Below are 25,919 nucleotides of genomic sequence, written 5' to 3' on the forward strand. Positions count from 1 at the left end.
CTGTACAAAGCAACTTATAACGATAAAATGTTATGACAATCTCAATGTAATTATTTCCATTTCCATGTTTGTGATCATTGTATTTTAAATTGTAACTAATTAACTACCTTGACTAATAAAAATATATATATTTGAAGAAAAAAAAACAATAAAGAGGCCGATAGCTCAAAATAGAGGCAAAGAAAAGTGGCAAAAGCCCAAGTATTCCTAGGATGTAAAGAGCTCGTAAACTGACGTCAAAGAAAAAAAAAAAGAAATGGGGAAAAACAGAATATAACCTATAAAATCAGCAATTTTCTGCAATGACTCTCATCCGATCTATTCAGAAACGCATGAGTAATTCATAACAATTTAAAATAAAGACTGAAAAATCATTGAGAAATCTGAAATGCCAAAAGTGCTTTCGTAGCATTCGTACTTGGATTACTGTATTTTCTGAGTTAATATAGATCACTAGTGAGACGTGTAGGAGGCGGGAGTATATAGTGTATTTATTCTAGACATTATATAATTTCAATATTCTAGTTTTCTACCTTTGTATCGTTTTCAAAGTTTTTGTTCATTCATATTTTTATTTTAATTTTCTCATTGAATTTCTGATAGTCATTTCTGTAAAAACTTTCTAGATCTAGAAGAAACATCTGGAATGTGGTCTGGCACTGTGGACTAGTCAAACCAGTGTACCAATAAAACCACCCTTAGGGGGAAAGAAAGCAACCCAGAAACAAAAACAGGAATACAACGCCAAAGGCCCTTATGCCTCGGTTTTGAAAGGGGGTGAAGCTGGGGAAAAAACACACACAATGAAACACAAAATGTCACATTGTTAGAAAAAGATGGGTTTACATTGGTGGTAAACCACAAAAGGGATGGAGCATTGGTCAACACTGAGATATCGTCAACACAGTGATAAGAGGCGTGGATCTTTCTCCCACAAACCCTATTGATAGGAAACAAATTGAAGACAATGGAGAATAGTACAGTCCAACTACCCCAACTAAAATTAAAAGAAATAGAACTTTCTCTTACTCTTTGCATGTTGCAAATAAAGAATCTCAGCCTGAGGAACTAAATGAGGATCCCGGGTCGGAGGAAGAGAGAAGAGAAGAGGAGGAATGGAAGACCGGAGTGGATTTTCCCCCACTCTCTGACTAAATTAGTAGTTTAAAAAATAAGCACACATTATTATTCTTCTAACCAGCTTTTTGCTGCTAAGCTAGTAGCTCTTATGCAGACTGTGCCAAGGAAAAATAAAGTGGTTTTCTCTTCAGTTGTTCAGTACTGCAGTACATCTCTCTTGGGCTGTTAGGGGTGCTGCTGTTAAGTGCTTGCAGAATAGATTGGGAGTCTGTAAGGACAACAATATCTGATGGTGATTGTAATCCTTCATATAATTTGTTTTCGACTGTCTGCAATACTATGGTAATTGCCTCTATTTTGGCTTGGAAGTTCGAGCTATTTATTTCAAAGTGATTATTTTTAGGGAAGACCAAGAAGGTACCAAGACCAGTTTTAATGGTGGCTTTGAAGGCCGATCCGTCGGTATATATATGAATAGTTGTTTTGGAAGGCTTTCCATTGTTTCGAGCGTGCCTACTTTGAGCTCCAGTGAATTTGATTCTTTTGTAAGGGTATAATTTAATAAAAGTGTTTTAATGGTTGGTTGTTTGAAGTTAAGTCCAGGATTTATGTTTGAAAATCTGGTAATTTTGTCTCTGTTATTAAGTAGATGGTGTTTTAGGGCTAGTTGGTTTGCTTTATTTTTGCTTGTGTTAGTAGTTTATTAGGATGATCATCCTCTAACCTTCTGTATCTCTCAATAGCTTCTAATGCTGCTCTGTTGCGCCTTAACATAAGAGGTTCAATATTAGAGTCTATTTCACAGACTGCTGTGGGAGTAGTTCTCATACCTCCACTGATTAGACGCAAAGCTTGGTTTTGGACTGTATCTAATGATGACTTATAGGTTTTGTTGGCGGCTACTTGTAAGGACAGTTATCCATTACAGATCTGACGTAGCTTGTCCAGTGTATTAGGTTTTCTTTTCGGCTCCCCAGGATGTTCTTGCACACGTATATAGTACACCTCGCTAGGAAATATAAACCTGATTTCACCTTCCTTCAGAAAACAAACACACCCACCATATTTTAGGCAAATAGATCAATAAGGGGGGTCACTTTAGCTTGGGGAAATTTTTTAGAGGAGTAGCAATTTTAGAAACATCAGACTAAACTAAAATCACACATACATATAAAGACAACGATGGAAGGGTAACTATAGTTAGCGTAGTCTCACAAGTCACAAATATACATTAGTTAACATTGACGCACCCGCTCAGAGAAGAAGAGGAAAACGTAAATTCTTCCAGATCTTGAGTGATACACTACAAAACACATACATGGGAGAGATTTTAATTTTATAGAGACACAGCTAGACAAACAACACATACACGTCCACACATTCATCTATTAGCTGAGACACACAATTACATTGAGGAATTTGTAAAACATATTCCACTTGGTATATTTGTACAGAAAGGTAGAGTTGGATAGCAAGGAAACCACCAAAGTACACAGATCTTACCCGGTGAAAACCAGAATTGATCGCATTTACAAGCAAAAAGACATTGAAATAGTTAGTGATACACATTTAGTAAAAACCTGGCATTACTCAGACCATAAAGGGGTACTACTCGAGCTAGGTAAAAAAAAGTAATAAAAAAGAAAATAATAAAAAGAAACCCATTGGAAACTAAATAAAAATTTATTAGAAGACCCGGTAATCAAAGAATTAATAAGCCAACTTCTCCTAACCACAGCACAAGACATAATCAAAAATAAATACAAACTAACAAAGACATGGGCATTAATTAAAAACTCAATTAAACAGCAAATTAAAATTTTATCGAAAATCAAACAAACAAAAAGAAAAAACGAAAAAACAGAGACTTACACAGCTGCTAACTCAAACTCAAGACGAAATAGAAAGAAAAAATAAAATTAACCGCCCAACTGGAAGAGATTTACAAATACATAGGGGCCGAAATCAGGTGCAAAAGCACCCGAATGGCAGAAGGACTAAAAACAAATTATACTTGGCGACAGAACAAAATAAACACCGAAACAGGATGACAGACAAAATAAAAGACAAAGATGGAATAAACATACGACAGCGACAAAATAGTGGATATTTTTACAATACATTTCACCAGCATAAATTATAAAGAGCAGACAGATACAGCTGAACAAAACGTTTTCCTAAATGTCTGCAAAACAATAACTTCGACGAAAAAAGGAAAGATCAATATGACCTTTACACTCAAGGAACTGAGGGCTGCTTTAGACACTACACAAAATAATAAATCCCTTGGTCTAGATGGTTTGACATATGTATTTTACAAAACTTTTTTACTCCAAATAGGACCACTTCTATTAAGAATATACAGCGACATGTTAGAAACAGTACAGACACCTACATTTTTTTAACTTGCATACGTTACATTATTACCTCCCCCCCCCCCCGAAAACAACACAACAAATAGTGACTTTAGAACAATTTCCCTTTTAAATACCGATTATAAACTACTGACAAAAATGTTTTTTTGTAAGAGTTAAGCCCCTTTTAACCCATCTAATAGAACAAGACCAGTATATTAGTAAGCCCGACAAAAATATAGACGAATTGAACCACTTCTTACAAGACATTATCTATTACTGTAAAGACAAAGACTTAAAAGCAGCCCTCATGATGTCCATTGACCAAGAGAAAGCTTTTGACAGAATCGACCAAAGTTACTTATTTAAAATACTAGACACCTACCCAAGACAGGCATAGACAAGACGTTGACAAAATACATTAATCTGGTTTACACCGATGCCACAAGCCAACTTAAAATAAACCAAACACTTATTAGCAGGATTCCCATTAGAAGATTTGTTAGTCATGGTTGCCCCCAACCCCTTTTCTATATACCCTTTGCCTAGAACCTCTGTTTGAGAATCATATCTAATCTAATATAGACGTTACTTCAAGAAAAAAGATAATTACGTCCTACGCGTCATGCATCTAGTCATGCATGTTAACCAATGACTTAAATTCTGCCAAGTCACTGGTTTTCTTTGCTAGCTCAGGCAACACATGCATAAAAACACAATAAAGAATATAAAACATAAAACACTTATACGAGATAAAAGAGAAGGGGAGATAGGTTTACAAGACATTTAAAGAAAAATCAAAACACAATAAAATTTGTAGGAAACATAGTTCGGTCTCCCAACAGCTTCACCTTTAGTATTCTATTATTTTTGGCATTAACTGAACAAACTGCTTCCCAAATTAAAACAACACATCTCATCATTTCGGTAAACATATATACCCTTTCTATAGATCACGCACAAGAAACCTACCAAGCAACGAAAACGTAACACACCAAAATGTTTGTTTGACATGTTTCGGATGTTCCTTCAGAGTTGAAAATACTTTACTTCCTAGGAAGACGGGGGATGGGAGCGGGCAGGATTTGAACCCTCGACCATTGATAAATCCGAACGACAGTTCAGTGCGCAAAACGCACGACCAGGCAGCCATCCACGACTCAAAAACTATATACACTACACTGAGGGGCAACCTGAAAGAAAACATATAAGTTAGAATTAAGTGGGGCAGGGAGTTAGGGGCTAAAACAACAAAATTGATAGACACATTCGTGTATTTACACAACAAATACATAACACCCAAAGCACGAGAAGTGGCTTACAGACTAACATTAAAAAGAAAACTCACAAATACAACAAGGTCCAAATATACCATCAAAATTTGTAAAAAAGAAAACCCAAACCCAGAGAAACACCTATTTAGTGAATGTAAGATGGTTAAAAAAGCAAAAAAAAACTTTAGAAGATATTGACACAAATAGTCAGATCTGTGCTAGTGTGAATAGTGCAGTGTTTCTTAATAAAGTACCTAAAGTCATTAATAAGTAAGGTTACAAAGACAGTTTGTGTGGTAACACAAACTCAAAATCAAAATCGGCCTCTGAAGTGGTCCACCCAGGCAGGTAAAAAGATAGGTTTCAATATTTTCAAAAAGAATATCAGAATGAAATTCTATTAAATGCAAATGACAGAGAAGAATGGAGAAAGAAGATTGACAGATCTTGAGTGGTGCACCAACGGTTCAGCAGACCAAGGAATAGGTGAAAGTGTATGTGATGTTCGATTTGAACCTGGCCTAACTGATGTCTTATAATGAGTATCTAATTTAGGCGGCTCAAAGCAAAATCAAAAACAAAATCAGCAGTAATCAGGGACTTGCTATTTGCTGACGACTGTGCCCTAAATGCCTGCTCTGAAAATGACCTGCAGAACATTGTCAGTTACTTCTCAAGAGCCTACTCAGACTTTGCCCTTACCATTAACACAAAAAAGACTGAAGTCTTATATTTACCTGCTCCAGGGAAAGCCTACTCGGATCCAAGCATCAAGATAAATGGATATGATATAAATGCAGTGGACAGATTCACATATCTTGGCAGCACACTCTCCAGAAATGGAAAGATTGATAATAAAATCGACTTGCATATCGCCAAAACCAGTGCATCCTATGGCAGACTGTTTAAAAATGTCTGGAACAGAAGTGGTATCACCACAAATACAAAGCTAGGGATCTACCGAGCCTTCATCCTCTCTACATTGCTCTATGCCTCAGAAACGTGGACAGTGTACAGAAAACATGCAAAGAAACTGAATCACTTCCACATGACGTCTAAAAAAATACTGAATGTCAAATGGCAAGACAAAAAAACAGATACTGAAGTTCTTGAAAGAGCGGGTCTGCAAAGCATCCACACAATCCTGATGCAGTCCCAGCTGCGATGGGCAAGACACTTCTTCAGAATGGAAGACCACCGCATCCCTAAACGACTCTTGTATGGCCAACTAAGCGAAGAAAAGCGCTCACAAGGTGGTTAAAGAAAGCTCTTCATAGACACCCTCAAAGCTTCTCTTAAGGCGTTCAGCAAAGACCTAGCCACTTGGGAGACAGAGGCACACGACTGAGCATCATGGCGTCGCGATGTGAAAACTGGCGCACTGGTTGCTGAGGAAAAATGAACAACGCTGGCAGAAGAAAAACGTCAGAGAAGAAAAGCAAGGCCCACGACACTAGCTCTAGCTGGAATAACCTGCCCAGTGTGCAGCCGATCATTCCGAGCTCTTATAGGTCTCACCAGCCAAATAAGGAGGCATAGAACCCCAGTGCAAAGCCCTCAGCCCCCTTAATGACAAAGTGGTCATCATTGAACCACGATGGACAAATTATATTAATAGTATAGTAATCTAAATGATCTAATTGTTTTGTAAAATCTTTTATTGAAAGCCTCAAGAAAAAAACCTTTCGGTAAAAAAAAATTCTTTTTCCTTAAGTTAAATATTTAATAGCTTTGGTACGGCGCTGCAGTTCACGTGATAATATGAAAAACTACTTATTAATTGTTGTTTTAAATTATGTCCAACTTATATGCATAGCCTACTAAATAGATTTTTTCTGTTTAAAAAATTAACATTTTTGTTTTGTAAATTAAGTAGTTAGTATGATAGAACTTACATAACTTTGCAATACCAATGTAAAAAAATAATTTTGGACAAAAAATCATCAACCATTTGCATAAATGTTCAAATATGGTAAATACCCAGCTCCCTTACTAAACAGCCGTCCGTGTTTGTTACTATTAATTGTGAATAGTTGTAAAAGTGGTGTATTTTATGAAAAAACTGCTTGCATAAGTGCTTTAAATAATTTGTTTTTTTTGGTTTCAGAAGAGAAAATTGTAGCCGTTGCATCAGAACTTTGAATGGTCTAAAATATTGTGATGTCTGATTTTCACTGTCTTTTCTAGTTTACGAGATCTAAACGGGACGGCCGAACGGACGGACAGACAGACCACACAAAACTAATAGCGTTTTTTCCCCTTCGGGGGCCGCTAAAAAGCTAAGGTATCCTGAAAAAAGAGAAAAGAATAAAAATAATTTAAAAGTGGTGTATTTTTTTTAATCTACTGGCATAGATACGTTTAAAAATTAAATTGTTCACTTTCGGAAAAGAAAAAAAGTAGCCGTTGAATCAGAACCTGTAGTTTCTGAGATCTAAAAGGGATGGAAAGACAGACGCTAACCTTTAGACGCTGACTAAAAAGAAATAATAAAAAACTAATCCTAAAACATGAAAAGATAGATCTAGATCTGTAGTTATTTCTCTATATTCATGAGCGGCATCAGATAAAAACAAAACAAATTGATATTTCTTTTTATTTGAAGAACATAATACCGCAAAAAATACACAGTTCAGGACTGGAATGTGACATTGAATTGGGGCCTTCGGAAAATGTATTATTTTTTCTCTAGGCCTGAATATACTGAATATTCGATCAGTCGGAGAGTGTTAAAAAAGTTAAAATAGTCATTGTAATAAAATAGTGTGAAAGCGGTTATATTTGTGTGTGTGTCACTGTGTGTGTCACTGTGTGTGAGAAGGGTCATTGTTAAAATATAATATAGTTTGAATTGAGAAGCCGAAGAAAAGTCATAGATCGTACGGAGGACAAACTTTTTTTGTTTTTGGCGGGTGGGGGTGGAGGGAGTGGATACATTATATCCGTAAAAGTGGTAGTACCAGAATTAACGGGCCCAAAATATGAGTTCGAGTTTATGTAGGGATCTCATTATACTGCAAGTAATCACGATGTGCAAGTTAAAACAATGTGGGTTCCAGAGAGCGAGCAAGAGATGGAGAGAGAAGGAAAAAGAGAGCGGTTCGTGAAATTTTTATTGTAACAGATACACTAATTCAAGGGCTACTAAAGTATGTTAGTTTGAACGTTAATTTTGAGGGGCGGTCAAGTAAGCTCGCCCCTACTACCAATCCCGTAGATCCGCCAGTGGGTGGAAGTGATCAAAGGCAATCTTGCAAGGAAGATTGTAGTTCTTGGTAGATTGTAGTTTGTGAAGAAAGTATTGTCTATCTGAAATGAGGACTTTATAGGTGGACAAAAGTGGGCCGCCTATGAATTTAGTTCTCGTATAAAGTTTCTTTGTGATTTTTTGTTTAATTCCGTTATCGCCTAAAAAAAAAATTACCTAACTCCTTAAGACATCTAGCGGACTAAAAATCGATAACCTTTTTTTAAAATTTTTGCTGTCGTAATTAAAATTGACATGTACATTTTACATTAATCCACGTGTACATTAAATTTTCTATATAATTGCTCGTTTTGTGATTCATGTCTTCTATCATTTGTTTTGTTTTAGTAAGATGTAAAATAACGCATTGAATTGAATGAAAAAGATGTTCAACATCTTTGGCTTTCCTTTTTTTTACTTGATGTTAACAAGTTTTGGATTATTACAAACAGTTTCAAAGGCATTTAATGGATCGTATTTATGTGAGTACTACAAAAGTATTGGTAAACAGATTGAGATAAATCTGTGATAGATTTATTATTGTAAATTCTATCTAACTATCTATCTATCTATCTATTGTTAAGGCCTCCGCGCGGTGTTGATTCTTGGCAATATGTCTAGTGTAGATCTGACTGGAAGTAACGCTAAACTCAACTAATTCAGTAACACCGGCGAAAGGCCGAAACAATCAAATATGTAGTCAACGCTGATGTTGTTCTATAAAGATATTTAATAATCAAGAAGGGAATCGTCCGATGTCAGCTATGTCCGTAAATCCGTATCTATTCTACTGTACTCAAGTCTACTGCTCTACAAGAAGCGTCTTCTTTTTAGCGTCGCTTAGAGCGTTCTTGTTTTTTAACTAACTTTACGTCATCGTCGCTAAGTAAAACTTTACCCTATTCCCGAAACAAATAACTAATTTTTAATCATGTCATAACAACTCCTCCCCCTCCCGCTAAAAAAAATTGCCTGTCAATTTTTTAATCTACTGTCTTAGTCTTACAATGTGCAAGGGCCAAAATGTAGGGAAACATAAAAGACAACACAACTTGAGATTTAATTGCGGTTTCAACTTCTCTTCCTGTGTCCACAATCAAGTTCCTCTGAATACATATTTCCCTCAAGTGTCACTAAGTGATACTGTCCAATGTGATGTGCCATATGTGACCGCAGACATAGTTCGTTTGCGCTGACACTCTAGGTGTGTCTATCTATACTTCATCACATCACGTTCCAGAGGTTACACCGCTTTCCCTTACACGTCAGGACAGACAATTTACCTAATATGACAAATCGACATTTATCAATACTCGTTCTCTCACTATACACCTAACGTTCTTTCAGGCATTTACATGTGTATTTTATTTCCTCTCTCCACTTACTTGTCCCCACACGACCTAACTCTTGACTGATGTATGATCAGGATCAACAACAAAGAATAAATTATAAAACTTACTTTTTCGTGATGTAACTACATCGTCGCCTTATAAATGCCCTTTCTATTCATACAAACATACATACAATTCATACCTACTACCCGAAATAAATAACCAACATGAGCTAATCTAATAATAACACAAATATAACATAAATATCCTATTCAAAGATACCTTAACACAACCTAATACCCATCTAATTATGACTACTAGCCGACTCGATTACTTAAATTAAAACAAAATCAACTGTGTTCAAGTTATATGCTCCTTCACCTATCTCAACGTAACTCGAGACAACATGTCCGCCACTATATTGATACTTCCGCTTATTGCCTTTATTTCAAATTTGAAATTCTGCAGTATCAGGAACCATCTACATATTCTTCCATTCTTCATGCTTTTCTGTTGCATGAACTGGAGAGGTTTATGATCAGTGAGCAAACAAAATTCTTTGCCCAACAAATAACTTTCTAACTTCGTCACCACCCATACTATTGCCAGTGCCTCCCTTTCCACTACACTATATCTTCTCTCCGCTTCTGACAGTTTCCTGCTGACATACGCTATGGGATGCAGACACTCATATTGTTGCATTAAACATCCCCCAATAGCGCTCCCTGACGCATCCGTTGATACGTAGAACACTTTCTCCTTGTATCAGGTCCGTTGAGAAAATCTTTTTAATCTTTTCTATTGCCTCCCTGCACTCCGAGTCACATTTAACTTTCTGTGGTTGCCCTTTTCTCAGTAAATTATTTAGCGGGTTCATACTTTCTGCCAGGTTCCTGATAAATTTCCTGTAATAGTTTACCAGCCCTAATAAACTCTTAACCTGCTTCTGAGTTGTAGGTATCTCCAGCTCCAATATCTTTTTAATGTTTTCTCCTATGGGACTGATGACGTTGTTTTTAACCCTGTGACCTAAGAATGTTATTTCTTCCAACCCAATTTCTACTTTCTCAGCCTGGATGGTCAAACCATTCTCTTGTATTACTTTAAAGATATCTCTTATACCCTTTAAATGGTCCTCCCAATTCTCATGGAATAGATATATGTCGTCAAGGTAACATATGACATTCTGCCTATTACTGACAACCGATGCCATCATCCTGTTAAACGTAGCAGGGGCGTTTATAAGTCCAAAACTCATACAGTTCCATTGGAACGTCCCGTACGGCGTCGTGAATGCTGTATATGGTTTCGCCCTCTCCGTCAGTGGCACTTGCCAATATCCCTTCGTTAAATCCAGCTTAGTGAAGATTTTAGCATTCGAGAGTTTGTGCAATATATCGTCGATATTTGGCATAGGATACGGATCGAATTCCGTTATTTTATTCAACTTCCTATAATCCACACAAAGTCTGATATCTCCATTTTTCTTCTTTACTATCACTATCGGTGAAGCGTATGGAGAGACTGAGGGTTCTATAATGCCCAGTTTCAACAAACTGTCTATTTCCTTCTTCACCTTTTCTTGTAGATGTAATGGAACTCTGTACGGTCTTATGAAGATGGACTTATCCTCCATTAGCTTTATATCATGGCTAATAACGTTCGTCTTCCCAGGTCAGCTCGAAAACATTTCTTTGAATTCGTAGACCATGTTTTGTATATCTCTTGCTTTCTCCTGTGACAAGTTCTCCAAGTTAAGTTTTTCCCATGTTTGATTCTTATTCACTTCCAGCAGCGGTCTATCTTTAATATCATTGTCTTTGTTCTCCTCTTCTATTAGCACTAGTAAACATTCTTCTGTCTGTTCCCCATTGTTTTCTGCTTCCATATGTTCTTCATGTGTTTCCTCTCTATCTCTTTCCATATATCTTTTCAAATTGTTTGATGTGGTGTGTTCTTACTTTACCATTAATATCTACTTTGTAATTCACTGCGCTTGTTTTGTCAGTAATTATGTACGGCCCTTTCCATTGCTTGCCTATCTTGTTCTTCAAATCATTCACCAGAATCAGGACTTTATCTCCTATCTCTAGATTTCTATCCTTCTGGATGTTGATGCCAGTGAGCTCCGAGTCTGGGGTCGCCACGTTGTTAAGGCCTCCGCGCGGTGTTGATTCTTGGCAATATGTCTAGTGTAGATCTGACTGGAAGTAACGCTGAACTCAACTAATTCAGTAACACTAGCGAAAGGCCGAAACAATCAAATATGTAGTCAACGCTGATGTTGTTCTATAAAGATATTTAATAATCAAGAAGGGAATCGTCCGATGTCAACTATGTCCGTAAATCCGTATCTATTCTACTGTACTCAAGTCTACTACTCTACACGAAGCGTCTTCTTTTTAGCGTCGCTTAGAGCGTTCTTGTTTTTTAACTAACTTTACGTCATCGTTGCTAATTAAAACTTTACCCTATTCCCGAAACAAATAACTAATTCCTAATCATGTCATAACACTATCTATCTATCTGTCTATCTGTCTATCTATCTATCTATCTATCTATCTATCTATCTATCTATCTATCTATCTATCTATCTATATATCTATCTGTCTATCTATCTATTTTTTTTTGCAACCTTTAATCTTAATGGAAGCAATGTGCGAAAGTAGACACCGAATACATTCCTTTATACCATCAGTTTCAGGCTTAGAGAAAACAAGGTTACAAAGACAGTTTGTGTGGAGACACCCAGGCAGGTAAAAAGACAGGTTTCAATATTTTCAGAAAGAACATCAGAATGAAATTCTATCGAAGAGAAATGACAGAGAAGAATGGAGAAAGAAGGTTGACGGATCTTGTGTGGTGCCCCAGCGGTCAACAAACCAAAGGATAGGTAAAAGTGAATGTGAAGTTACATGTGAACCTGGCTTAACTAATGTCTTATAATAAATATATAATTGCTCTAATTGTTTTGTAAAGGCACTATCTCTTATTCCTCGAGAAAAAAACATTTTCGTAAAAAAAAAAGTTCCTTTAGTTCAGTGTTATATTGCTATACGAAGTATAGTATGTTAAAGAGTAAGCACAAATACTATCGCTCTTTTCTTGCGAACCCTAATAACAACGCAGCCAGAACCCTGTATAAAACTTCTGTCACACTCTGCAGTCAAAGGCCAGGGAGCTAAAAAATAATTGGTGGCTTGAGCTGTCCGTAAACATGCAGAGACAGGCTGATACTGGTGACATACGCTCTTTCTATGAGTCGCTTCGATGTGCCTATGGCCCAACTTACCAGACACAGCTAATATCCGATGGTTCTACCCTATTAACTAACAAGGCGGATATACTAAATCGCTGAACAGAGCACTACAGTCTGATGTTTGGTGATAAAAGGTACGTATTGGAGGAATCGCTCCCTGGCAAATGTCTCTCAGAAAATTAAGAGACTGGAGCTCGACGACCCACCGACATTTGAGGAAATTGAGATAGCAATATCTAAACTAAAAAAACACAAGGCATCTGGCTCTGATGGACTTCCCGCTGAGATATTTAAAATGGGTGGTGTCGCCCTAACCGAGAGGCTAACAGACTTGTTCGCTCTATGCTGGGAGAAGTGCGTGGTCCCACCTGAACTTCGAGATTCCGTAATCATATCCCTATACAAAAATGGCGACAAGTCTAACTTACATTACACTTCTGTCAGTAGCAGGAAAGATCTTTGCTCGAGTGTTGCTCGACCGACTAACCCACTCTTTAGTGGACGAGGTCTTATCTGAAAGCCAATGTGGTTTTAGAGCCGGTAGAGGTACATCTTACATGATATTTGTTCTGCGACAATTACAAGAAAAATGCAAAGAGCAGAACTTAAACCTATACGCTGCCTTTGTGGACATCACCAAGGCTTTCAACACGGTCAGTCGAGATGGGATTCCCACCTACGCTTCTATCCATTCTCAAGCAGTTTCACATTGGACGAAAAGGCCAGATTAGACACAATGATGACCTGTCGGGTCACTTCCTAAAAGAAAATGGCTTAAATCAGGGCTGTGTACTCGCTCCTACTCTATTCGCTATTATCTTTGGCGTAATGTTGGATCAAATGAGGCAGAGATTGCACGAAGGCATCTACATCCGGTTTCGTTAAAACGGCAATGTGTTTAATCTTCGACGTCTACTATCCCATACAAAAAAGGAGATGGTTGTAACGGAGCTTCGCTATGCCGATGATTGTGCCCTGCTAGCTCACAATGAACATAATCTGAAGAACGTAGTAAACGAATTTGCATACGTTGCCGCGTCTTTCAGTTTATCTATAAACCTCGGGAAAACAGTTGTGTTCCAGAAGTCACCCAATAAAACATAATCAGCCCAAGGATCACCTTAAACGGACAGACCCTTAACGTGGTAGACCACTTCACATATCTAGGTAGTATAATGTCAAATGACGCCTTACTTTCAAGGAAAGTTGATAACCGTCTGGCCAGTGCCAGTAGCGCTTTTAGACGCGTTTAGGCGAGCGTTTGGCGGAACAAGTCGCCCCGCCTGCATACAAAAATCAATGTCTACTAGGTTGTGGTTCTCTCAACCCTTATTATATGGTTCTGAGACCTTGACACTATAAAGAAAACAAATAAGACTGCTTGAGCGCTTTCACCAAAGATGCTTGCGCTCAATCATGGACATACGGTGGCAAGACCGCACTACAAACAGCGATGTCCTTTAAACGCCGGTTTAGACAGTATAGAGTGACTTCTTATAGTCCGACAGATGCACTGGGCAGGGCACGTATCCCGTATGGGAGACGAACGTATGCCAAAGGCAGTCCTTTTTGGTGAGCTTAAAGTTGGTTGACGTAACAGAAGCGCCTCATAGAAACGCTTAAAAGACCAGCTTAGGCATCAATTTTTCTTGGCTGACATAGAAGAGAGCACCTAGTTGCATGCGGCCTCAGAACGAGACATTTTAGACCAAAAGAAAATCTGCTGCCGAGGACAAAAGCAGACGGCGTAAAGAAAATCTAAATCGACCAGCTGCGGACAATGGTTATGCTTGCCCTGGATGTGGCAAAATATGTAGGTCACAGCTGGGACTGCGCAGTCACAGGAAATACTGCATTCCTCACTAATCTTCAGAATCGAAGACAAGCCTTATTATTATTATAAATATTATATCGCTATGGAGTAACGAGGCAGTTCACGCGATAACATGAATAACAATTTATTAATTGTTGTTTTAAATTATGTCCAACTTATACGCATACAAAATAGATTATTCTCTTTAAAAAAAGTAACATCTTTTTTGTGTAAATGTAGTAGTTGGTATAACATAACTTATTTAAGTTAGTAATACAAATGGACAAAAGATATTTTTTACAAAAAATCTAAAACTGTTTGCATAAATGTGTATATGATATGGTAACAACACTATTGCCTCTACTTAGGAGACTCCCATGTTTGTTACTAGTTAATAGTGCATAGTTGTAAAAGTGGTGTATTGTTAGGAAAAAAATACTTGCATAATTGATTTCAAAAATTAGATTTTTCGATTTCAGAAAAGAAAAAAGTAGTCGTTTCATCAGAACTTTGAACGATCTAAAATATTATGATGTCTGATTTTCATTATCGTCTCTAGTTTACGAGATCTAAACGGGACGGGCAGACAGACATTCCACACTAAACTAATAGCGTTTATTCCCCTTTCGGGGTCCGCGGGTTAGCAGGTTTTTATGCGAACAGCATAGGCTATTACCCTCTAGTAGTTCTACTAATACTGATCATAATCGCTCTTGACTCTATTTACTAAATAGTTGAAGACTAGATTCAGAATAAAGAATAGATATATAGAATCTATTGCTGCGAGATCTAGACAAGATCTAGATTTCTTAACTAGTTCTTGATATGAAATAGCCTAGAAATATAATCTAGATCTACATCTAGACTAGATCTCTAGACTAGTTCTTGATCAAGAGGTTCTATTTCAGGTCATAATTTGCTTGGAAGTATGTCCGGTGGAGCCGAATCAGCTTCTGCACTAAATGGTGAACTGAGGGTATTGAAAACAGGTTCCAAGTTCTTGACGTCTTAAAATTTGCTTTCAAATTCCACAACAAGGAATCCAAATAAGTCTTAAACCATTTCACTAGAAGTATTTTCACCTTTCAGCAAAGCAAAATGATAAAATCTGTTTTCGCTTGCTTGGCTGGAGAAATGGGGAAAATATTAACATTGCACATACGTTTCAAGTGCAAACCACCCATTGTGAAATTGTTATTGAAAAACAAGAAATTTGCCTTCTACTCTTCATTAAAAATATTAGTAACAAAGTCACAGTCAATATCCTCGAAAGGACATAACGATTTCTTCCTTGTGATTCCATATTCTTCTCAACACCTTACCCTAACCCTAACAACTGTGGTACCGAACATCGGAATGTTTTGTTTCCCAATCTTCAAGTACTACTTGGTTAAGACTCCTAGTTCTAATAAGCTTAATTACTGAGATAATATGTTTAATAATCAATGTAACTTTGCACAAACTTTCCCGTTTAGAGCGAATGGTTGGGATATTGTTCTTTAATTGATTGAAAACCTGTTTTTCTTAGTCAATGCACGGGCTTCTGATCATTGCTACGATTGCTTTCTTTTTTCAATACAGTTCTTCGAAGCATTGAATAAATACTGGCCTTAGTTTGCGTCTTTGACTGAATGTTTCGAAATATTGCCAATAAGAATAATCTTCATTTACTTTAAACCTTTTAAAATGACATGTAGAGACAATGTTTCTTTAGCCTCTTCATCATAAGTGATAAGAAACAGAAATTTCAATAATTTATTTACATGTTTAAAATTATTTTTTTTTAATAAATATATTTGCATTTCTGTAGGCGTTCCCTCTGATGCAGCGGTCCGTAATTTGCCCACCCCTGCTCTAGTCAAATGTGAATATTCGTTTGTTATGAATCTCACTGCTCTATTTTGTGTCTGTTCCAGTTTCTTAATGTTTTCTTGAGTTGAGGGGTCCCAAACGTAGGATGCATATTCTATTATTGGCCTAACCAAGGTTAAATAACATTTTATTTTTATGGTCTTATTTGATTTATAGAAATTTCTTTAAATAAACCCTAATGTTTTGTTTGATTTTTTTTATAGTTTTTCAATGTGTGGATTCCATGACAGTTTTTCATTTATTATAACACCTAGGTATTTTGCGTTTTTAGTCTGTGTTACTGGTTTGCCATGAATAAGATAAGTGGAATTAATTTGTTTTAGTTTTTTTGTTACTCTTAACAAATGACATTTTTCTGGGTGGAAAGACATGCTCCAATTTGATTCCCATTTCTGTAATTCATCTAATTCTCTTTGTAAAATATCTGTGTCTTGTGTTGTTTTTATTGTTCTATATATTATGCAATCGTCTGCAAATAATCCGACGTTTGTTCCTGAAGTAATGTAATGTGGTAAATCATTTATGTAAATTAAAAATAGTAGTGGACCCAAGACTGTTCCTTGGGGTACACCTGAGTTTACTGTTATCGGTGTTGATTTAGAGCCATTTATTATTACAGTTTGTTCTCTCCCTATCAGAAACTCTTTAATCCACTGATGCAGTGGACCATTAATGCCGAAATATTTTAATTTTTTAATCAAACTATGGTGGTAAACTTTGTAAAAAGCCTTGGAAAAATCTAGTAAGATAGCATCTATTTGTTCACTATTATCTAAACCTTTTTAAAAATCATCAATTAGTCCTATTAGTTGTGTTTCACATGATCTATATTTTCTAAAGCAATGTTGGTATGGGGTGAGGACATTATGTTTGTCTAAGTGGTTTATGATGTTGCTACATATTATGTGTTCTAGGATTTTACATGTGATGCTGGTAAGTGATACTGGTCTGTAGTTTCATTTTTCAGATTTTTCTCCTTTTTTCAATAGGGGGGGGGGGGTGACATTAGCTTCTTTCCAGTCATTTGGTACTCTCTTTCTTTGAGTAATCTAGCTGGAATACCATCAGGTCCAGACGCTTTATTTGGTTTGGTGTTGGCTAATAGTTTTTGAATTCCATTTTCTTGTACTTCTATATCTTCTATGTTGTCTACTTGGTTCAATTAAGTAATATGACTTTGTCTCCTGGGGCTGAGAATGCTGATGCAAAGTATTTGTTTAGAATGTTTGCTTTAGTTTCATTATCATTATGTTATGTTCATCTTTTAATGGCGCTATGCCTGTTGTTTCCATTTTCTTAGACTTAATGTATGACCATAGGTTTTTGTTGTTATCTTTGGATATTACATTGTTTATGTATTTACTCTGCAGCTGTCTGCTTACTTTTTGGGTTAAGTGTTTAATTTTTATGTACTTTTTCTAAACTCTTTCTGCCTTAGTTTAGTGATACTACTGCTTACATCATAAATAAATCTGCAAATAAATCTGCAAACCCCTAAGCTGTTAGAAGAACTATTTTCTTGATGGATTATAAATGTATATTTTGTTCGAATTGTTTAATACAATTAAATCTAAATCTAGACCTATATCTGGCCTCTATTTATTGTAATTTAGATTGTGTCAAGTGTATAACCTAATGGGGATGTGTGAAAACTGCGCGGTATAAAAGTAGTTTGTTTTTTTAAACTTACAATTGAAAATTAGTTCGTATTTTAATTCTTTTTAAAAACAACATTTGAATCAGTATTCTATTCCATGAGTTAGTAAATAAATGGAAAATCTATTTATAATGATCCATTGATATTTTTTCCATTGTGACCTTAGATGCAATTTTTGTACCAATGCGCGATTCTATAAATGGAGCTTGATTTATCCATTAAGAAGCTTGTGAACTTTTTAATAAGACTTACTTCACCTGAAGTTTTTCATTGAAAAGTTGTGTAGGCCTAATTTTTTGAAAAATCTGCTTGCATATATATTTTAAAAAATTAGATGGTTCACTTTCGGAAAAGAAAAAGTAGCCGTTGCATCAGAACTTTGAATGATCTAAAATATCATGATGTCCGATTTTCATTTTCTCTTATAGTTTCTGATATCTAAACGGGACAGACGGACAGACAGACAGACAGGCCACACAAAACCAATAGCGTCTTTTCCTCAATCGGGGGCCGCTAAAAAGCATTGTCCGAAGACCCCAATTGTAAAGCCACTTTTCCGTTACATTTTACATTTATTTTTGTATTTTGTTCTCTAAATATAAAGAGTTTGAGTTTTGAGTTTAGGCACATTGGCACAATTTAGGCCATGTCGTGCCCGTAATCCTTTAAGGATCACTCTCCCTTTTCATAACAAGGGCTAAATTTTATACAGTTAAATCATTATAAACAAGGTCTATTCACAGTTAAAATAGTAAAGGTAGTTAAAATTTAATAATTTTGTAAAAATCTTATGTAAATAATATTTGCTCACAGTTCAAAGATCAGATCTTCGTAGACAAACCCACCTCCCGTACAAAAGCCCAGTACCTTCCCAGGGTCGCCATTGTTTAATAGTGTTTTCAAGGTGTGTGTTCTAAAAAATTTCTCCCTAACATCCTGGTATCTGGGGCAATCACTGAGGATATGTTCCACGGTAAGGCGAGAGTCATAGTACTCACAAAGTGGGGGCTCGTCTCTCTTCAGCACAAAATAGTGCGTGATGTAGGTGTGGCCTATCCTAAGTCTGGACATGGTCGTGCTACCACGCCTTGTCAGACCCTTAGATGTGGGCCGCCACCTGACATCTGCCACAATCTGCCTGAGTGTATTGTTGTTATTAAATGTAATAGTTTATTTCACCCCTTTTGAATGTAGCAAAATTGCAATAGATCTAGATGTATCTTTTTAATGCTAATAGAATTTAGATGTTTTTTTTTTAAATTATTTACCCGTGTTACAAAGTACCATTACTTGCTCTCTCATCTCATTTTTTTCACGCTCAGAAAAAAAACACAAAAAAAAAACCCTCTAGATCTATTTTATTAATCGTATTACGATTTTTTAAAAATAGACTGCGTCTAAAAGGGAGTGCAGAAATAACGTTAAGCATATAAGAAAAAGTACAATTAGAAAAAAAAATGGCTTTAAAAATACGAAACTTTGTGATATTTTTTTTAAATAAAATGCTTTATATACAGACTGCAGATTTTTGGGAAAATATCGAAAATAAAACACAACGTTTTGATAGAAAGCATGTCGTTTTTCGCAATAGCAGTCGTCAGGTTCTGAATCTGTCAAAACCAGTTATTATTGAGCGGCTAGACGTAAAAAGTGCCCATATGCGAAATGCGGATACGTATGACGGTTAAAAATTTTTCATGATCATTTCGGAAGCATGGTCGAGAGGTTAAGTACGCTTGGTTGGCTACCTATGAAGGGGGCTCGAGGTTCGACACATGACTTGAGGCAGCACGGAAAACCTTTTCCTAGATACTTCCTCCCTGGTCAACAAATGAGATTGGACAAAGCGTTCATAGCATCCTATAAACATGAAAGTAACTCTATATAAAAGCTATAATTTTTTTATTTTTTTATTTATCAATTAATGAGAGAGTGGTATTTTACGTTTATACTATACATTGCGGCCTTTTTGGAAATACCGAAAATAAAATACAAACGTTTGTTAGAACGCTTTCGATTTTTCTTGAATTACGGTGATCAGGCTGCAAATATGTGAAAACCAGGTGTTAGTGAGTGCCAATGAGGTAAAAGGAACCCGTGTTTCTTGCAAGTACTTAAGACAGTTGATGGGATCACTTGATCGTCAATGAGTGATATCTTGCAAATAGAAAGTAGATTTCTAAATCCTTCGTATTCTTAACATCGTAGTTTTATTTTCAGATGCGTTGAATGCATGGCCAAAACCAAACCCTGAAAATTGTAGAACCAACCCTGGATATCAACTTTACCGCAACAAAAATGTACAAATGTGTTTGAAGTTTTACGTATTTAACTCGCCAGTTCCATATAGACAAGGGATGGACCGTTGTGACGGTAAGGTACATTTATTTTCTATAGGTCTATTTGGATATTAGATTTTTGACGTCTATTTCTTTGTCTAAGCATTAAAATTGAGAAACAAACACAATTGAAATATAATTAGAGTAACAACAAAAAAACTAAAACAAATAAAAGCAACAAGTCATACAGATGAAAACTCAAAACTTATAGCATGCTCAGAGCGCTTTGGCCCAATCTCATTTGTGGACCAGTTTGGGGGGGAGGGGATATCTTCGAAAGGGTTTTTCCGTGCTGCCTATAGCGCTCAGTAAACACAACTTTTCTCGAGTCTGATGTCGAACCTCGAGCCTCTTTCGTATGTAGCCAAGTCAAGCCAAGTTCAAGCATACATTTGTTTATTCCATCAGTTTCAGGCCTAGAGGGGAAAAAAAGCTTTTTCCCAAAGCCCCAATTGAATGCCACATTTCTATTCAACTTTCTACATTTATTTTGGTATATTATTCCCTGGATAAAAAGAATTATCAATTTAGTTGTATTTCATGTAATCTTTTATCTGACCCCTTTTGAATGGGACAAAATGATCCCTTGTGCTATTAGAACATGAAATGGATTGCCTGAATCAGCCAGGAAAACCACCGACTAGGCAGAGTTAAAGTCACTGATTAACATGCATGACTAGATTGTCCTATGGACACGTGAATTACGTAATCATCTCCTTTTTTAAAAAATTAAGATTTGAATTTGTCTATCATGTAAACTTTTTGTTAAGTACACAATATAGTTAACGAGGGTGTTTTGTCCAACACAACGACCAAACGCCTAGACTTTACCAACTGATGTCTAGTACATAATAAAAGCTCCTCCTTCGTGGTAAAAAATGACCACATTTCTCATTTACTATGAAGTCCAAGATGGCTATGAAGTCCAATCTTCGATTTAAAAGCTGGTCACAAACACGGCATGGTTAGGTTTAGTCTTTTGCTGATTAGCTTGCTTCTTTTCTCATTCTTTATTTTGCTTTTTTTTTCATGCTGTTCGCTCTCTTTTCCTCGTATCTTTCGACTCCAATTCTCACAGTTTCACGTGGCATGTGGAGTGATCGAGTGCTAGTGTTTCCCAACCGTGAATATCAATCACAGTCCATAAGGGAGCTCTTATAGGTATCTTTGTATCGCTTTTATTGACCCCATCCTATCAGAGCGCCTTTCAGCACGCTGTTCCTCTTTTAAAAAGTCGTTTGGTGAGACTTTTTTATATATATATATATATACTACATATCCTGGACCTTTGTGTTGTGTTGATGACGTTAATCTGTGACAGCTACGTTTGTAATGTAATCAAACCAATTCTTCTGATGAATTTTTTAAAAGTTTGTTTAAGGAGTTATGCTTATTTTTGATGTGGCGTGAATGTAAACTCCATGATGCAAATAAGAATGAAGGGAGAACTACAGCACGGTTAGGACATCTAGGTTGTCATTTGCTGATATGGTACTTCCAAAATAGCCACATTTGTTTACATTTGCTAGATTTTTTAACTCTGAAAATGTTTAGTTCTGTGAGGAAGTTGGTGCATCACATCTGTCTTTTTTATATTGATGCTAGAGCCTAAATGTGTGCAAACTTTAGCAAAAAAGGCAAGCTATTTTAAAGGTACAGTTCATTTCAGGCATTTAGGGAAAAGTCATTTGCGAAAAGCATTACTCTGATGCCCTTATATTGGACTTTGGTCTTTATCTTTATTTTAAGTCTTTAAACATTAAATAGTCTCGAGACAGTGCAACATTCTATACATACCTGTAAAAAGTTAAATGGTGTAATTTTGAAGAATGCGAATGTCGTGGAATGCTGGGTTCGTACTTCCTGGAGTTTTCTTGACACGTGACAAACACAGATACTATAAACTGACTTAAGTCCGTTTCAGCAGACATATATAAAGTTTATTTTACTACAATAATAATATTACTGCACTCCTTGTTAGTGCTACAAGTCAAGAAATAATAAACAATCCTATCCGCATAACAGCGGTATCAAAAATATCCAATACGTTAAAGTCTCCCGAGTATATTACAAATCACGTCCGCATCTCAGCGGTTAACACTGTGCAGAAAATACAGATTAACTAATGCTTGTCTCAAAAAAAAAACCAATGGCAACAACTGCCCATAAGTTACTATGTATCTGAAATTACTACAGACTTTTCTAAGTCGCTACTGTCCGTTGTGGACTAAAATATTACTTGACCACCCTTGACTGAACTCAAAGTCAACTTTATTCATTCCTCAGCAATTTTTGCGACAGTTTTTACATCGCGACGCTATGATGCTCTGTCATGTGCGTCTCTCAGGTGGCTGTTTCAATGCTGAGGCTATTAGAGATGCTTTGAGGGTGTCCCTAGAGCGTTTTTTTTGTCCGCCTTTTGAGCCCTTTTCTTCCCTTAATTTGCTATAGAAGAACCGTTTAGGGATGCGGCAGTTTTTCAGTCGGCAGATGTGTCCTGCCCATCGCAGCTGGGACTGCATCAGGATTTTGTATATGCTTTGCATGCCCGCTCATCGAAGGACTTGGTATTGTTTCTTGTCATTTAACATTCAGTATTTTTCTAAGACAGGTCATGTGGAAGTGGTTCAGTTATTTGTTTTGTTTGCATGTTTTCTATATACTGTCCACGTTTCTTAGGCACAGAGCGATGTAGGAGCCAGTACTCCATTGTGCATCACGCAATTTTAAACATGAAATTGCTTAGAGTATCTCATTTGTCTTGGACTCTTGCTTGCATGTTATCATGACATTGATACACTATTTATTAGGGCAGCCTAATTTAGACAGGATTCGCCAAAGCCTTTAAGACTGACGTTATCAAATGTTTTGGTCAAATCTATGAATGCAGTAAAGATAATTATATTTTTCTTTTTACATTTAAGTTGGTAGACTGCAAATATCATGTCAAACGTACCTTACGCTGCTTAAAGCCATATTGACTCTCCGGAAAAAGCTATCTTTTAGATGGTGTTGGAGTCTTTTAGCAGCCCCCTAGCCAGGATTTTGCTAGCAATAAATAGGAAGGATATGCCACAATGATTATAGCATATCTATTTCCCTTAAGCTAGTAGAGAGGAATAATGGAATATTGTTGGTTGGTCGCTGGTTTAAAGTTCCAATTAGCCAATGTAACTAAGCCGATGTATGCGTATTATATATTAATGAAAAAAAATTTAAATAACTTGAACGAACTTCTCGTGAACAAAACTCAATATACTTTTCTCTTAAATGAGCGATTCTTTTATGTATGTATTGTTACGTATTTCTGAATCTTCTGGCTAAATGTATTAGTAGGCACACAAATAAAAACACTGCTTTCATATAACTTTAATGACTATTAACTCTAACAATTCGTTACTGTAACATGTAGCGTAGAAAACTGTACAATATCTGTCAGTTTACAGTTAGCTATACTTCGTTGCAATTCATCTCTTCACTTCGTTGCAATTCATCTCTTCTCAACTTTCCTCGAGCCGTATTCTACAGAACAGACCAACGACACACTTCCCAGTGTCACTCCAGGTCTCCCAAAGCTGAACCAAGTCGTACTCAAGTCTACCGAATCAAAGCCGCACACGTCTTACATCGACTGTATCGACTGTAACGGCTCAAGTCCACTGTAGTTCGCTGTATAGACTTTAACGACAGTAGTCCACTCCAGTTAACTCTACCCTAGTTAACTTGCATCGAGTCGTACACATTTCTCTTCCACAGAGCCGCACACGTCTTACATAGTCTGTATCGACTGTAACGGCTCACTCACGACTCCATACGACTGACTTTCACATTAACTATCTGGCTTATATAGAGTCCCTAATCGCTTCTCCAAAGTTGCACAGACACTCCTAGTATCCTCTGGAATAACATGTCAGGAAACGTCACATCCTGTCTTTATTTATACACGTAGATTCCAGAAAACACTCGCTGCAGTGTCATCAAGTCGGGGTCACACGTAGTGACCTTTATCTGTCACTGTTCATTAGTAACTGTCCCCCTACTTAGATCTGTTCGTCCCCTGGAACAACACGTGTGGACACGTCACATCCTGTCTTTGTTTGTACATGTAGATTCCAGGGAACACTAGCTGCTGTGTCATCTCGCCGGGGTCATACGTTGACCTCTACCTATCACTGTTCATTTGTAACAGTATGTATGTATGTATGTATGTATGTATGTATGTATATATGTATGTACGTATGTACGTATGTATGTATGTATATATGTATGTACGTATGTATGTATGTATACACACACACACATATATATAATTTTTTCAAAAACGATCCTAACGATTTTCTTTAAAATTTCAAAGCTTGTGTATATAAATGAGAAACCAATTCTCGACTCATTGCCCACATGGGGGAAACTCAAAGTCGATCGTTATATTGGTTTGAAAATGTTTCATTATTGAAAGGGAAAAAATGTGCCACTACTTACTTCACTAGGCTTACAGTAGTCATGGGCGCCCGCAGGTTGGTGCACATGCATCCCCTGGATTCTGAGTAGTTAAATTCTAGCCATTTTATTTTTGTATAATCAAAGCTTTTCTAAGTAGCAACTGAACAAGTAATACATTCACTCAAGTACAGAGATAAGGATAAGCTATTGTTAAATTGTAGCAAACTAGCCTAGACTCAGTGGCGTAGCTAGAGTATATGATGCCTGGTGCGGTACCTCATCTTGATGCCCCCCCCCCCCCAAAAAAAAAAAAACAACTAACTAATTAATAACATTGCAAAACCTTACTTTTTTTTGTTCAAAATAATATGTATTCATTAATCAAATATTGTTAATTCAAAAAAATCACTTTTACATAAACATACTAAAAATTAATTTTACTCGCTTTCTTGCTGGCAAAAGTATCAATAATTTTATCGAAATCCATTTTTTTCCACCAGCTCTTGTTCAAAGGACAAAATGGCCAAATTAGTGAGTCGTAAATTTGTCATCGTTGATCACAAGTAATTCTTGATCAGTTTAAGTTTGGAAAAACTTCTCTCGCATGTAACGACGCTTACAGCAATAGTCAAACATATGCGAATCATGATGATGAGAATATTCGGGACTGAATCATCTAGCTGATATTTTTTTAATAAATTTCAAGAGCTCAACAGGTCCTTGTTTTGGAAGTTCGGAGGCTTCTGATAAAACTGTGAAAAACTGTTAAGCCTCTTTCGCTCCAGCAGAAATTTGTTTTTATCAATGTCGCTAGGAGTACTATCGTGTTATAGATTTACTTGACTGGGAATTTGACGAGACTATAAATATACTATTTTAGACGGACATAGGAATTATGGGATAGTTTTTTAACGGATAAAAAAAAAAGACCCACTCCTCTTAGTTAATGGCGAGACTTCATCTGTAGTAACTGTCGACATTTTGGACTGTGCCCCTTCATTTTCTGGTTTAGAACATTTTGTCAAGTATCTATCGTTTTCCTTAAGTATATTATACAAGTTGTTATATGTTGTTGGTTGAACGAACTCCATCTAGACCTAAATCTACTCTACATCTATTAACTCAACAACCCACAACAATCGAGATTGATTTCGACCTGAGGATTTGATAGCTGTGAAGGCGACAAAAATTCATATCTATGTGCTACATCATGATGTTGCTCGAATCGGGTGATTATTTCTTGAACAATCCTG

The 25,919-nt window shown here is 36.5% G+C and overlaps 1 protein-coding gene across 3 annotated transcripts in view; it reads left to right on the forward strand.

The window, feature by feature from the left end:
* The window catches only part of LOC106072517 (uncharacterized), a 100,205-nt gene that overhangs the window by 49,872 nt on the left and 24,414 nt on the right, over positions 1 to 25,919 (forward strand). Inside the window, exons 1-3 of one of the 3 annotated variants that reach the window (XM_056021096.1) lie at positions 8,284 to 8,437; positions 12,071 to 12,179; positions 20,108 to 20,260. In XM_056021096.1, coding sequence (XP_055877071.1) covers positions 8,423 to 8,437; positions 12,071 to 12,179; positions 20,108 to 20,260 — 277 coding nt within the window. In that variant the 5' untranslated portion in view covers positions 8,284 to 8,422. Of the gene's footprint in view, positions 1 to 8,283; positions 8,438 to 12,070; positions 12,180 to 20,107; positions 20,261 to 25,919 lie in introns of those variants that run through there. The other 2 variants (XM_013232901.2, XM_013232899.2) reach the window with 2 other exon arrangements.

This window comes from Biomphalaria glabrata, chromosome 2 (genome assembly GCF_947242115.1).
Source record: "Biomphalaria glabrata chromosome 2, xgBioGlab47.1, whole genome shotgun sequence".
Taxonomy (NCBI): domain Eukaryota; kingdom Metazoa; phylum Mollusca; class Gastropoda; family Planorbidae; genus Biomphalaria; species Biomphalaria glabrata.